Consider the following 16,090-nt stretch of genomic DNA (forward strand, 5'->3'; position numbering starts at 1 on the left):
ATCATGACGTCGACACTAAAAGGGGTCTATAAATCATTGAGCTGATCCTGTCTTCCTGCTTTGTCTGTGTTTGGGGGTCCAATCCTACACTTCCTGAGTTGTGCAAGATGGTGTTCTAGCCCCACCAAGAGTAACAGTAGCCCCACCAAGGAGTTGGTGTAGTTTAACATCCTGATTTACAGGTGCGGATATTTTCATGTGGGTTGGCGACAGGTACTGTTGGTCCAGCAGCAGGTCAAACCAGACATTCATACTTTAAAATATCTCTAAACCTACTGATTGTTACAAACATTCATGGTTCCCAGAGGATGGACCCCTGACTGTCCACGACCCCAGCAGGTCAATATGTGCGGTTGTGGGTAAAATGTCTCGATCCGATTGCAATGCACTTTGGTGCCGACTGTTATGGTCTTTGTGAACTCCGGTGACCCCCTGAGTGTGATAATGTGAAGGGTTGTCTCTCCGTAATGTGCAGAAATGTGCAGAATCAGCACATTTTGAGAACATTCACATGAATGCACCGGCAGTTACAGAGAATAACTAAGCTTGTTGGACAAAGTTAGTCGAGTTCTGGAAGGAAAAACACTCAAAATTAACAAATTGCAGAATTTGTAATTGTTTTTTAATTGTGTCTTAATCCAAAATGTTCTGCAGAATATCCACTTTAATCAAACCGTTTATATAAATGTAACTTTAAAACTCTTATTGCAAAATGGAGTTAACTCTCAAGTGAAAGTGAAATTTAAGAAGTGTAGAAATGCTGTAAGTCTCGATTGTTTTAATCTCTGCTCCTTTTCTTGTGTCCTCTGACTAACCATCACCAAGGCTGCCATTATGAAACGTGGCATATGTACTGTCTCCTTGACTTGATGATGATAAATCAGGACCATCAGGCTTGAATGATTCATACCCCGGTGCACTGATGATTCTCCCCAAAAATGTTCTTCTCAGACGTCAATGTCAAAGAAATTGTTAGACTTCAGGAAAAAGCCGCAATCCTCTCTGAGTGTGTTGTCGGCACTCAGCACTGTGTGCCGAAAGCTCACAAATACATCTCTTTGCAGGAAAATAAGCACATTTCTATCTCGCTGACACTTAAACCTATAATAAAGAGAGGCGAGGGCCTTTTCACACAGTTCTAAGTGTCCTTTACGCAGCATGTGGCGCTCCGAGGCGACACCATCTGCCTCTCGGTGATGGCGGCGAGCCCTGCCTTCTGAACTGAGCCGAACCCTCAATCAAATCACAGAGGGGTGTTAAACAGTACGGCTCTAATGATGCACTCAATGGGAGGAAAGGGTTTCATCCCTTTATGTGCCGGCTGCGTTATCTATGAGACAGGAGAGCCACCGTGCAATAACACAGCGCTATGAGTGAGGAGTCTGCCACCTTGTACCGAACATAAATACTTTAGGTAAAGCTGGTGGGCTGCGAGACGAATGGTGGGGACACAGTCGTACGCATATTAAATCAGTGGGATTACACTTGGCGTGAGGAGGAGGAGGCTGCACGGAGACGTCACGCTGAGGAGGAGAAATTATCAATCCTGAGAATTAGCAGGAAATGATTTGCCAGTTTCTCTTCTTTGCTTGTCGTTTTCTCTTCACTTGTAATGATATGAGATGTGAGAAGGACACAACATTATACATACAGTATATCATTATTATTATATTAACAATGGTTCAAATGACTGTGTGACGTGAAAGGTGCTGCTTGTAGTGACATTAAGAGAAAATGACGTTATGAGCGCAGTTGTGTATTTCTTCTGTAAGTACACACGACACACTGACGAGAGGCTCTGCTCCAAAGTCATTTCTTTGGTTACAAATGTCACATTGTGCACTTCACGACGTTAACCACGTGTGAACCTTCAGCATCAGGATACTTTGTGGAGCTTCTGCTCAAGCAAAATAAGACGAGTAAAGATGAGATCACGTTGGATATGAACAGCTACCTGCTCTACTACCACAACAATAACAGCAGCAATACTACTAATATTAATAATAACAATAATAATAATAACGGAGAGTGCAGCATGAAGGCAAGTTGTTTGAATAAATCATTGCCTCCCTCTTGTGTCTCCACAAACTGTAAATATTTCACTTTCAATCCTCCTTTACATTCTGTCACCCGTCTCTGCTCCGTGGTCATTACCTGCTCTTATTGTTGAAACCATGACGAGCTTTCAGCTTGTGTCTCACACGAGGTGTCGAAACAGCTTTGATGGAGAATTCCACTGTGTGTGTGTGTGTGTGTGTGTGTGTGTGTGTGTGTGTGTGTGTGTGTGTGTGAGAGAGAGAGTCTGAACTTTAGTGGGGAGTCTGTTTGCTGAAGTGTGTTGTGGAAGCACGCGGCGGTTTTGAGTCTCATAATTAGATTGAAAACCGATTCTGGATTCAGAACTTAGAGGAGCTAAAGTCCGGATCCCCTCCGGTCCGCTGTGCGTTAATAAAGAGGAGCGGCACACAAAACAGAGTAAAGTGTGTGTAAGATTATGGCGTTCTTATATTCGAAAAAGCCAAATTTAAGATAAAAGGTAATATTTATTCATGCTAAACTTGCACAAACAGTTCACTTATACAAAAAAGATGAATAAATATAACAAATATAAAAGTGTAATTTTACAGCACATTACTTTCCATCAGGAGCAATATGTAGCTTCTTTAGTAGAACTTCGTATTTTTTTACAAAATCGATTTTAAATGATCGAACAAATGAACATGAATCGACCCCCCCCCCCCCCCCCCCCCCCCAGATCCACACCCTCTGTCTGTAAAAGTATTTTTCCTTTGAGTAAGGCATTAAATCTAAAACAGCTCCCGGGCTTATGTCTGTATCTGACTTCTGACCTGCCTGTGAATGCGACCACAGGGATTAAATGAAGTCTGACAGTTTACATTGGCCTATTAGTTAGAAAGGTCACCTTATAACCACAAAGTCACAGATGCAAATCCTCCATAACAGCCCGCTGCTGTGGATGAAAGCATCGAGTGCTTATTGGAAAGAACAATGCAACTGTAAAGCGTGCGGTGCGGCTGAAACACAGAGCAACATGCTCTACGTTGTCGCGCTCCTTTGTTTCTCGCTGGAGTTGCCATTTTTAAATGTTCTGTAGTTTAATGGAACAACGCTAAATGTTGACTCCAGGGGTTCCGAGCACTCAAGGGTTAAAACTGATTAAGTTGATAGCCGTTTGGCGTCGGGGCGCTCGGTGCAACGCGGCACTCGTTCGGGGTTAATGCCGCCATCCATGCATGAAGGCACAAGTGGGCAGCCACGAGGAGAGCAGGCTCTTTAATCCGCTTGCCAAGTAGAATTTAGCTTTTCCTCTTCAGACGTTTAATGGAGATAACAGCTTGTTATTCAGGGGCTGCAGCAGCAGGGCCGCACTGTTACATTGCTGCTGATCAGTGCTCATTAAAGCCCTCACACTCTCTGTCTGCTGGCTACACTTATTTACAAACTTTAGAAAGTCCGCTGTGTTTTCAGGCTGTGTTGACACGCCATTAGTCTGCATTCTTGTTAAAAACCCTAGAAATACGCAGTAGAAGTATTTTATTCCTCAGCAGTGTTTTTCCTGCATAGAGAATTTATAGGTTGCCACCTTCCTCAATTTACATGTTGGACAAAATAATTTCATATTCACATATTCATGGAGGAGTTTTAAATTAAATGCAAAACAGCCAACTGCAACTCTGAGAGTGAAATAACTGTAATTTGAAGCAAGGTGAAGAGACAGTAACAGGATCATATCAGCACTGGTAGTTAAATCAGTATAAATCACATGACAAACAACATGCATGTCCTGAGGATCAGTATCGGAGCCGGTCGGTATCAGAGCCGGTCCTGAGGATCGGTATCGGAGCCGGTCGGTATCAGAGCCGGTCCTGAGGATCGGTATCGGAGCCGTATCGGAGCCGGTCGGTATCAGAGCCGGTCCTGAGGATCAGTATCGGAGCCGTATCGGAGCCGGTCGGTATCAGAGCCGGTCCTGAGGATCGGTATCGGAGCCGGTCCTGAGGCGTCTTGTCAGCTGACATGAAGCCTGCATGGTGTGTTCATCCATCTCAGCCTGCTATGTTGCAGCACTGCTCTCCTTAATCACATCTGAGCTCCACACTGAGCTTTCTCTCCACGTGCAAGAGAAGATTAGAACGTGTGAATGTGAAAAATGATTTGTTCTCACCTGTGATTTCTTCTGTTCTGACAGCCGTGCTGGCAACTATCAATACAGTTTGTATTTTACAATCGGTAACATCCCTCCGTCCAATCTGCAGCATTTTCAAACTCTGAACACAATTAGCACAACATCTGTCAGTTGTGGATTACACTATGAATACAATTCAATATGCAATCAACACGTTTACCTAATACCGAAATGATGGATCCTTCTTGTCTTATTTACAAATCTTTGCACGCAACACGCCAGAAAACCTTCAACATTCTGTCGTATGAACCGTCTTCTTCCGAACCACAGCAGTAAATACACATTAAGAAACAGCTGATTTACTGCCAGGAGTGGATAAGAGATGCCGATCTTCTCTGTCCAAGGCATGACATTTTACTGTTTTCTTTACTGTATTTGTATGGATATATATTTTTAAGTGCTACGTATGTTGGATATTTTGTTGATCACTGGCAGCCACTTCCTGTTTATAATAAAGCTTTGACTACAATCCTAATTATAGGTAAACGCTTGTTAGCGATTGTAAAGTGCTAAGTCTCTGAGCCACTGTGTCTCCTTTTGAAGCAGTAAAAGCAGTAACAGTGTTTTGGGTTTGTTTCAGAGACGTCCCCCAGTCCTGTGAAGAGCTCCCCGGAAACGTCTCCCATGACCTCCCCACGACAGCGCCGTGATTCAGACCGCTACTGCCAGCTATGCAACGCCTGGTTCAACAACCCCGGCATGGCTCAGCAACATTATGATGGCAAGAAGCACAAGAAGAACGCGGCTCGAGCAGACCTGCTGGAGCAGCTGGGGAAGACCCTGGACATGGGAGAGATGACGGGTACGAAAGCACTTTTTTTATTCTGACTGTAAACAGTACTTATTACATTAAAGGGTTCTAAAGTTGTTTTCAAAGGTTAGTGAGATGAAGCACATCATAGATTTAGTTGAAACTCTTTTCCATGTAATGTTAGACTGCAAGAGGGCAACTTCCAGGTTATAATGTAGGATTTAAACGTATCATCTGAAAACTAGCTAGCAGTCCGCCAAACTGTGTCTGAGAAACACTGATTTCTAACTTAAACTGCTGTATTTAGTGTTTTTACTGGTGTTACTCACTGTGTCCGTTTGTTCTGGAGAGGAGGAGACCTCTGAGAATAATTCGGCTCACAGTAAAAACCTCCTGAATGTCTGGATCTTAAGTTATCAGAGAAACAAACTTTAGTGGCAACTCGGCTCGCAGCCGCTCCGGGACATCCGTTTTTCACCGAGCTACAAAACACACATTTTTAACCTCAAACTGCTTTATTCACTGTTTTTAACCTTTTAATCAGAGGGGAGACAATAACTATTTTGTTATTGTTTTGAGAGACTTGGCAGGAAGTTACATGTTTGCGTTTAGTCGGAGCAGTCAGGTATTTTGTCACTGATTCGTTAACAACCTCTATGAGCTCCATGGCCTCAGCGTCTCTGGTGTGTCACACTCAGACTGATGTAGAGTCACTGAGGGGACGGCCAGCTGAAGGTGCTGAGTGCTGATACAGAGTCGTGTTGACCTCAGGGCTTCTCATGCACTGTGTAATCAACACTTTAAGATGGGGAGACGCCATCCATCAACACAGTGATGTTCAGGTTGAAGCCCCTCGTCAGCACACTGAAGCTGCACATCAACATTATAATACAAATAGAAATTATAATGTCTAAGTCATATAAGATGTATTGCTGCTATGAATGTTAATTATATGCAAAATGATTGAATGAGAATTTTAAAGAAAGAAAAGGAGTTCATCATAATAGAAACTTCTCTTTGAACAGTATTATCCATTACATACTAACTAAATGTTTTAACATCTCTCATGTACAGAAACACTTCTCTATCTGAAACACACTTCTTGTTCTGACACCTTTCATGTATTGCTGTCAGCTCATTCATAAGAGTGTCGTGAGATTAGTCTTGACATCTGATAGCACTTGGTTTTCATTTAACAATATAAGTCAAAGTTGTGCAGCTTTAAGTCACTTCTGTTATGAGTGCAACCGTAACTCTTTGCTGTTCTGTCAGAGACCAGAGAGAAGGTAAAGATGTTTCAGTGTTCAGTCCTGATATAAGTGATAATATTACGTAGTGACACAGAGCATTACATCTAGAAATGAGCCCTCGTAGCTGTCAGCTCCTGCTGGAGTCCACCAGCGTGTCACAAGCTGTTAGTTTTACCGAGAGAGGAGAGAACGTTCTTTCTTCTCCTCTCCCAGTCACAATATGTCAATAACAATTACACAATGTTATTGCAGCCAGTGGAGGTCTGGCTGCCAGAAGAGCAGAGGGAGCCCAGAGGTGGTATAAAGGGTATCAACGCGTGACCACACCAAATGTGAGAAACAAGTCCTGACAGCTGATTGGACGAGGACTCCTAACTTCAGGCCTGATTGGCTCTTTATAGGCTGGGTGAGGGCAACGTGAGCGGCTGTAGTGGGTTCGGAGAGCAGGAAGTCTCTTTCAGCTAGCTAGCACTACTCATAGTATCTGTAGTTCACTACTCATAGTATCTGTAGTTAGAACTACTCATAGTATCTGTAGTTAGCACTACTCATAGTATCTGTAGTTCACTACTCATAGTATCTGTAGTTAGAACTACTCATAGTATCTGTAGTTAGAACTACTCATAGTATCTGTAGTTAGCACTACTCATAGTATCTGTAGTTAGAACTACTCATAGTATATGTAGTTAGCACTACTCATAGTATCTGTAGTTAGAACTACTCATAGTATCTGTAGTTAGCACTACTCATAGTATCTGTAGTTAGCACTACTCATAGTATCTGTAGTTAGCACTACTCATAGTATCTGTAGTTAGCACTACTCATAGTATCTGTAGTTCACTACTCATAGTATCTGTAGTTAGCACTACTCATAGTATCTGTAGTTAGCACTACTCATAATATCTGTAGTTCACTACTCATAGTATCTGTAGTTCACTACTCATAATATCTGTAGTTCACTACTCATAGTATCTGTAGTTAGCACTACTCATAGTATCTGTAGTTAGAACTATTCATAGTATCTGTAGTTAGCACTACTCATAGTATCTGTAGTTAGAACTACTCATAGTATCTGTAGTTAGCACTACTCATAGTATCTGTAGTTAGCACTACTCATAGTATCTGTAGTTCACTACTCATAGTATCTGTAGTTAGCACTACTCATAGTATCTGTAGTTAGCACTACTCATAGTATCTGTAGTTAGCACTACTCATAGAATCTGTAGTTCACTACTCATAGTATCAGTAGTTAGCACTACTCATAGTATCTGTAGTTCACTACTCATAGTATCTGTAGTTCACTACTCATGATATCTGTAGTTCACTACTCATAATATCTGTAGTTCACTACTCATAGTATCTGTAGTTCACTACTCATGATATCTGTAGTTCACTACTCATAATATCTGTAGTTCACTACTCATAGTATCTGTAGTTCACTACTCATAGTATATGTAGTTCACTACTCATAGTATCTGTAGTTAGAACTACTCATAATATCTGTAGTTCACTACTCATAATATCTGTAGTTCACTACTCATAGTATCTGTAGTTCACTACTCATAGTATCTGTAGTTCACTACTCATAGTATCTGTAGTTAGAACTACTCATAATATCTGTAGTTCACTACTCATAATATCTGTAGTTCACTACTCATAGTATCTGTAGTTCACTGCTCATAGTATCTGTAGTTCACTACTCATAGTATCTGTAGTTAGAACTACTCATAGTATCTGTAGTTCACTACTCATAGTATCTGTAGTTAGAACTACTCATAGTATCTGTAGTTCACTACTCATAATATCTGTAGTGCACTACTCATAGTATCTGTAGTTAGAACTACTCATAGTATCTGTAGTTAGAACTACTCATAATATCTGTAGTTCACTACTCATAGTATCTGTAGTTCACTACTCATAGTATCTGTAGTTCACTACTCATAATATCTGTAGTTCACTACTCATAATATCTGTAGTTCACGACTCATAGTATCTATAGTTCACTACTCATAATATCTGTAGTTCACTACTCATAGTATCTTTAGTTCACTACTCATAATATCTGTAGTTCACTACTCATAGTATCTGTAGTTCACTACTCATAATATCTGTAGTTCACTACTCATAGTACCTGTAGTTCACTACTCATAGTATCTGTAGTTCACTACTCATAATATCTGTAGTTCACTACTCATAGTACCTGTAGTTCACTACTCATAATATCTGTAGTTCACTACTCATAGTACCTGTAGTTAGAACTACTCATAATATCTGTAGTTCACTACTCATAATATCTGTAGTTCACTACTCATAGTATCTGTAGTTCACTACTCATAGTATCTGTAGTTCACTACTCATAATATCTGTAGTTCACGACTCATAGTATCTGTAGTTCACGACTCATAATATCTATAGTTCACTACTCATAATATCTGTAGTTCACTACTCATAATATCTGTAGTTCACTACTCATAGTACCTGTAGTTCACTACTCATAGTACCTGTAGTTCACTACTCATAGTACCTGTAGTTCACTACTCATAATATCTGTAGTTCACTACTCATAGTATCTGTAGTTCACTACTCATAGTATCTGTAGTTCACTACTCATAATATCTGTAGTTCACTACTCATAGTACCTGTAGTTCACTACTCATAGTACCTGTAGTTCACTACTCATAGTATCTGTAGTTCACTACTCATAATATATGTAGTTCACTACTCATAGTACCTGTAGTTCACTACTCATAATATCTATAGTTCACTACTCATAATATCTGTAGTTCACTACTCATAGTATCTGTAGTTCACTACTCATAGTATCTGTAGTTCACTACTCATAGTATCTGTAGTTCACTACTCATAGTATCTGTAGTTCACTACTCATGATATCTGTAGTTCACTACTCATAGTATCTGTAGTTCACTACTCATAGTATCTGTAGTTCACTACTCATAATATCTGTAGTTCACTACTCATAGTATCTGTAGTTCATTACTCATAGTATCTGTAGTTCACTACTCATAGTATCTGTAGTTCACTACTCATAATATCTGTAGTTCACTACTCATAGTATCTGTAGTTCACTACTCATAGTATCTGTAGTTCACTACTCATGATATCTGTAGTTCACTACTTATAGTATCTGTAGTTCACTACTCATAGTATCTGTAGTTCACTACTCATAATATCTGTAGTTCACTACTCATAGTATCTGTAGTTCACTACTCATAGTATCTGTAGTTCACTACTCATAGTATCTGTAGTTCACTACTCATAGTATCTGTAGTTCACTACTCATAATATCTGTAGTTCACTACTCATAATATCTGTAGTTCATTACTCATAGTATCTGTAGTTCACTACTCATAATATCTGTAGTTCACTACTCATAGTACCTGTAGTTCACTACTCATAGTACCTGTAGTTCACTACTCATAGTATCTGTAGTTCACTACTCATAATATATGTAGTTCACTACTCATAGTACCTGTAGTTCACTACTCATAATATCTGTAGTTCACTACTCATAATATCTGTAGTTCACTACTCATAATATCTGTCGTTCACTACTCATAGTATCTGTAGTTCACTACTCATAATATCTGTAGTTCACTACTCATAGTATCTGTAGTTCACTACTCATAGTACCTGTAGTTAGAACTACTCATAGTATCTGTAGTTAGCACTACTCATAGTATCTGTAGTTAGCACTACTCATAGTATCTGTAGTTAGCACTACTCATAGTATCTGTAGTTAGAACTACACATAGTATCTGTAGTTAGCACTACTCATAGTATCTGTAGTTCATTACTCATAGTATCTGTAGTTCACTACTCATAATATCTGTAGTTCACTACTCATAGTACCTGTAGTTCACTACTCATAGTACCTGTAGTTCACTACTCATAGTATCTGTAGTTCACTACTCATAATATATGTAGTTCACTACTCATAATATCTGTAGTTCACTACTCATAGTATCCGTAGTTCACTACTCATAATATCTGTCGTTCACTACTCATAGTATCTGTAGTTCACTACTCATAATATCTGTAGTTCACTACTCATAGTATCTGTAGTTCACTACTCATAGTACCTGTAGTTAGAACTACTCATAGTATCTGTAGTTAGCACTACTCATAGTATCTGTAGTTAGCACTACTCATAGTATCTGTAGTTAGAACTACACATAGTATCTGTAGTTAGCACTACTCATAGTATCTGTAGTTCACTACTCATAGTATCTGTAGTTCACTGTCGTTAAGTTTTAGTTTTCTGCAATTTCAATAAACAAAACAAATGAAAAGACTTTTAAATGCCACTTCAACAAAGTCCCAGTTACCATGTCTTTGTTTCAATAACATGTTAGATAAATCAGTATGTAGATATGCATATGCACATATCAGATTGCTTGATTTGACATGTCCGTTTTATAAATCTATATCTATATATAGATATATATAGATATATGTAAAGCTGAAGCACTGTGTCCTTTTTTAATTTCCACTGGGACCAGTAACAAAGCTTTTATTTCGACTCGGTTTAGGATTACTTCTCTCTCTTATTCTGAAGGTTTCATATAGATATTTTTTACCAGATTTATCCAAGTTCATGGCTTTTGAAATAAAACATGTTTTAGCATGTATATGAAGGTTTTTGAAAACATGGGAAAACACACTAAAAATAGTTGACAGACTTCTTTCCCATTGCCGGTAGACAGATAATGTTTCTATGAATGGAGTCTGGTGCGGAGAGCATATTAATTCAATTTGTTGTACGTTAATAAATTATAGTAATTGTCCAAACCCCTGTTGATTTTATTCGTTATATATTTACTTCCACCCGTATCACAGCAGCGCTCAGGAAAAGGGGTGAACACCAGCGTCACTACAGATGTTAGTGGGTTTCTGTCCTGTGGGAAAGGGTGTGCAGAGTGAGGAGGAATTAGGAGTGAAGGATAGTCGGTGGTGTGGCTGGAAACAACACTGTGGTTTCATTGTGAAGTCATGAGCACTTAAGCAGACAAGTCCTGATTCTGCACCAAAGGCTCCTCTCCACCGCTCCTCACTAGCTTAAAGCTTAACCTCAAAGGCTTAATCTCCTTCGCCCCAAGCCTGTTTTGCACTGTGTGTTAGGAGGAGACAGATCCGCCAACATCAACACTGTCATTATGGAGCGGCTGAAAATGTCAGCGTGCTCGCTGCACTATTCAGCACTGGGGCTAATGAGCTTTTTCTCTCCGGCGATTATCAATTAGTAATGAAGTGGCAAATCATCCTATCAGGCAAAACCAGCACAGTGAGCCTGTGGAGAGGAGAATGGGACCACAGCAGGGGGAGTGGGGCCGACCAGAGAGGGGCTGCTGTTGCAGGAAGTTTCCTCCACAGCTTCTACTTGGAGCCTTTTTCTATATTTCCTCTTTTTATCTTTCTCCACATCTCCTTTCTCTCCTCCCTTTGCCGTCCCCTCTCCCTGACCTCCAGCGCTGTCCACCTCTGAGGAAATGTGCAGTCTGACTCAGAAGATGTGATGAAATATTCAACAGCTCCCATAATGGGGGTCTGCATATTGTTGTGAAGACTGTGCAGCTATGGGAAGTTGATGGCAAAGAAATGAGAGGGGTGGAGATATAGAAAGACTTGGGAAACATTAGCATTGTAGGGAAGTCACACACACCTGCCCACCACCACAGGATAGGAACAAAAAAGAGAAATGTGTAATGTCCCTGAAGATAACGTTTCCTCTCTCTCCTGTCATGGTGTCATCAGTCCTGTGTTGTATATGTAGTGAGACAGAGACATGTGTAATGTTCCTGAAGGTAACATTTCCTCTCTCTCCTGTCATGGTGTCATCAGCATTGTGTTGTATATGTAGTGAGAGAGAGACATGTGTAATGTTCCTGAAGGTAACGTTTCCTCTCTCTCCTGTCATGGTGTCATCAGTCCTGTGTTGTATATGTAGTGAGACAGAGAAATGTGTAATGTTCCTGAAGGTAACGTTTCCTCTCTCTCCTGTCATGGTGTCATCAGTCCTGTGTTGTATATGTAGTGAGACAGAGACATGTGTAATGTCCCTGAAAGTAACGTTTCCTCTCTCACCTGTCATGGTTCATCAGTCCTGTGTTGTATATGTAGTGAGACAGAGACATGTGTAATGTTCCTGAAGGTAACGTTTCCTCTCTCTCCTGTCATGGTGTCATCAGTCCTGTGTTATATATGTAGTGAGACAGAGAAATGTCTAATGTTCCTGAAGGTAACGTTTCCTCTCTCTCCTGTCATGGTGTCATCAGTCCTGTGTTGTATATGTAGTGAGACAGAGACATGTGTAATGTTCCTGAAGGTAATGTTTCCTCTCTCCTGTCATGGTGTCATCAGTCCTGTGTTGTATATGTAGTGAGACAGAGACATGTGTAATGTTCCTGAAGGTAACGTTTCCTCTCTCTCTCCTGTCATGGTGTCATCAGTCCTGTGTTGTATATGCAGTGAGACAGAGACATGTGTAATGTTCCTGAAGGTAACGTTTCCTCTCTCCTGTCATGGTGTCATCAGTCCTGTGTTGTATATGTGGTGAGACAGAGAAATGTGTAATGTCCCTGAAGGTAACGTTTCCTCTCTCCTGTCATGGTGTCATCAGTCCTGTGTTGTATATGTAGTGAGACAGAGACATGTGTAATGTTCCTGAAGGTAACGTTTCCTCTCTCTCCTGTCATGGTGTCATCAGTCCTGTGTTGTATATGTAGTGAGACAGAGAAATGTGTAATGTCCCTGAAGGTAACGTTTCCTCTCTCCTTGCATGGTGTCATCAGTCCTGTGTTGTATATGTAGTGAGACAGAGACATGTGTAATGTTCCTGAAGGTAACGTTTCCTCTCTCCTGTCATGGTTTCATCAGTCCTGTGTTGTATATGTAGTGAGACAGAGAAATGTGTAATGTCCCTGAAGGTAACGTTTCCTCTCTCTCCTATCATGGCGTCATCAGTCCTGTGTTGTATATGTAGTGAGACAGAGACATGTGTAATGTTCCTGAAGGTAACGTTTCCTCTCTCATGTCATGGTGTCATCAGTCCTGTGTTGTATATGTAGTGAGACAGAGAAATGTGTAATGTCCCTGAAGGTAACGTTTCCTCTCTCTCCTGTCATGGTGTCATCAGTCCTGTGTTGTATATGTAGTGAGACAGAGACATGTGTAATGTCCCTGAAGGTAACGTTTCCTCTCTCTCCTGTCATGGCGTCGTCTCCCCTTTGAGCAGCGTCTGCGTTGTGTTTGTAGCCAGAAGATTCATAAACTGACTTTATCCAGTTTTAAGACACTTTTTACATCTTGGTGTTTTTAACTCTATATTTGAAGGATGAAGGATTTTAGTCCTCGGACGTCTGGATCTTAAGTTCTCAGAGAAACAAGCTGAGCAAACGTTAGCGGGAGCCGAACAGCGTGCAGGAGAAACTCTGATGTTTAACATTTGAATCAGAGAGAGGAGAACTCTGTGGAGGATTCTGCTGAAGCAGGAACACTGAAGGATCCTAACATGAGACTGCAGTGATGGAATATTACGCCACCAAACTCCTTATTTTGTTATTGTATTGATTGAGAGCCCCCTACAGTCGAAACGTGACTGCAAAAAAGCTGTAGTTTGCAAAGAGTCCAATAATTAGTTAGATCCAAATTGTGATTTCTGAAGTCACATGCTCACTGCTGGGATGTTTGCAGAGTTGTAAATGGGATGGAAAATGAATTTGTGGTAGATGGTCCATTAAGACACTAACGGTTATCCCTGCTTATCACCGTAGGGGATTTAAAAGAGATGATTGTGACTTCTCCTCAAAGATAATTGTGTTAATTGCTCCTGAAATTAAGACAAATGGAGGACATACTAACTTCAGAATCTGCTCATTTTATGAATATTTTAAACGCATTAGTTCTGAACTTTTAGTGTTTCGTACTAGAGATACATCAATCTAACGTTTTCTCCCAAAACCTTCACTGAGGCTCTGCGGATACGGAGCAGCACCAGTTCTCTTTCTCCCATCTTTAATGTGTGAACGTCGCTGTACGTGTGAGGTAACACAAGGCCAGGGGTCTTTGAAAGTACATGGCTGGATTAATTTGTGCTTCACTTCTATACGACTGAATATAATTACACATATTGTTTGTACTGAACCCTAAATCTATATTTAGATAAACATTCAGCAACATTGATCTCCTGTGATGTAGAAGTGTAAAACGATCCAGGGGAGATATTGGGAAATGGACTGCATTTATAAAAATATTTTCCAATCTTTGCGATCACTCAAAGCGCTTTACAACACATGTCAGCATGCACACACACATTCATACAGAGTCAGGGGCTCATCAGGAGTGATGAACATTCACACACACACTCATACAGAGTTAGGGGCTCATCAGGAGTGATAAACAGTCACACACACACACATTAATACAGAGTCAGGGGCTCATCAAGAGTGATAAACAGTCACACACACACACACACACGCACACACACACACACACACACACACTCATACAGAGTCAGGGGCTCTTCAGGGGTGATAAACACACACACTCACACACCTTCGGCCATCGGGAGCAATTTGGGGTTCAGTATCTCGCCCAAGGACACTTGGACATGTTGACTACAGGAGCAATACAAGGAGAGGATTGCAGGAATATAAAGTCCTATGAGAGGCTGAAACATCAGAGTATTGTATCTTCATGCAGTCTGTCTCCTGACACACACACACACACACACACACACACACACACACACACACACACACACACACACACACACACACACACACACACAAGTGTTGTCTGGTGGTTGTTGGTCTTCGGCTCAGCAGTAACTTTGCAGAAGTGTGACATTACACACACCCAAGTGTTATCTTTGTAGAGCTGAATTGGCTCAGCTGTTTGTTGCTCAGTCTCCAGCAGCGAACACTGAATTATAAAATGTGCCGACACGCTATCATTTCCCTCGTTTTATTAATCACTCTAACTGTGTACTTTACCTAATGTGATTTCCAACACCAGCAGACAGTCTAGTAATGTCTGGCCAGAGAGCATAATAATTTATATTTAATAATGTAAAGTAGACACGAGCAGATGAAAACAAACTGAATATTCACATTGGGATCAGATGTTATAAATACTATTTAGTGTTAAAGCGTATGTTTATTTTATTCTGAAGAAAATTCTGTGACTTTTTTTTTACTATTTAGACAATTACGTGATTATACAATTACAATTATAAGTGAAGATAAAGGGAAGGCTGTGGATTTGATTTTGAAAGGATTTGACAGAATAAATCCTTTTATTTAAGTTGAGTTTGAGTTTGTATTTTCTCTACAGTGAACACGAAGCTAACAGATGCTCTCTGTTTTGGATGCGATGGTCAGCTTTTGTTTTTGGGATTGTTAAATGTATTAATTAAAACACTACTAAAGCACTGATGTATTTCTATATGTAAAAGCAAATGAAACTCTTTAAATTATGAGGAGGATGGTGCGTAAAAAATGCATCTTACTAAGGTTGGTCCATGTGTGTAAACACGTCACACATTTGAGATTCACGGTGCGAGTTCGGTCAAATTCAAAAGCGAGAGACGGTAAAGTGCCACCTCATGGTGAAAGGCCTTTGGTTGGGGGGGGGGGGAGGATTCATGACTAGAGTTTATAAACAGTTTTGTGAGCAATTCTGTGATTTGTATTGAAATGTTGGTATTTACATCTCTGATCCATTAATATCGTTCTCCAACCGGCCAATAGAACATGTTGGGGGTCCGACAGTTCTAGTGTTTCCATCAGCACATGTGGAACACAAATCACAATTCACAAATCTGTGAATAAAAATAGTTTGTGCCGCTTTACATTTTGGCTCAGT

The 16,090-nt window shown here is 40.4% G+C and overlaps 1 protein-coding gene across 1 annotated transcript in view; it reads left to right on the plus strand.

The window, feature by feature from the left end:
• Positions 1–16,090, plus strand: part of zmat4a (zinc finger, matrin-type 4a) — a 123,085-nt gene that overhangs the window by 84,751 nt on the left and 22,244 nt on the right. Inside the window, exon 4 of the mRNA XM_029440649.1 lies at positions 4,788–5,009. Coding sequence (XP_029296509.1) covers positions 4,788–5,009 — 222 coding nt within the window. The remainder of the gene's footprint in view (positions 1–4,787; positions 5,010–16,090) is intronic.

The sequence above is a fragment of the Cottoperca gobio genome, chromosome 9, assembly GCF_900634415.1.
Source record: "Cottoperca gobio chromosome 9, fCotGob3.1, whole genome shotgun sequence".
In the NCBI taxonomy this organism is placed as follows: Eukaryota; Metazoa; Chordata; class Actinopteri; order Perciformes; family Bovichtidae; genus Cottoperca; species Cottoperca gobio.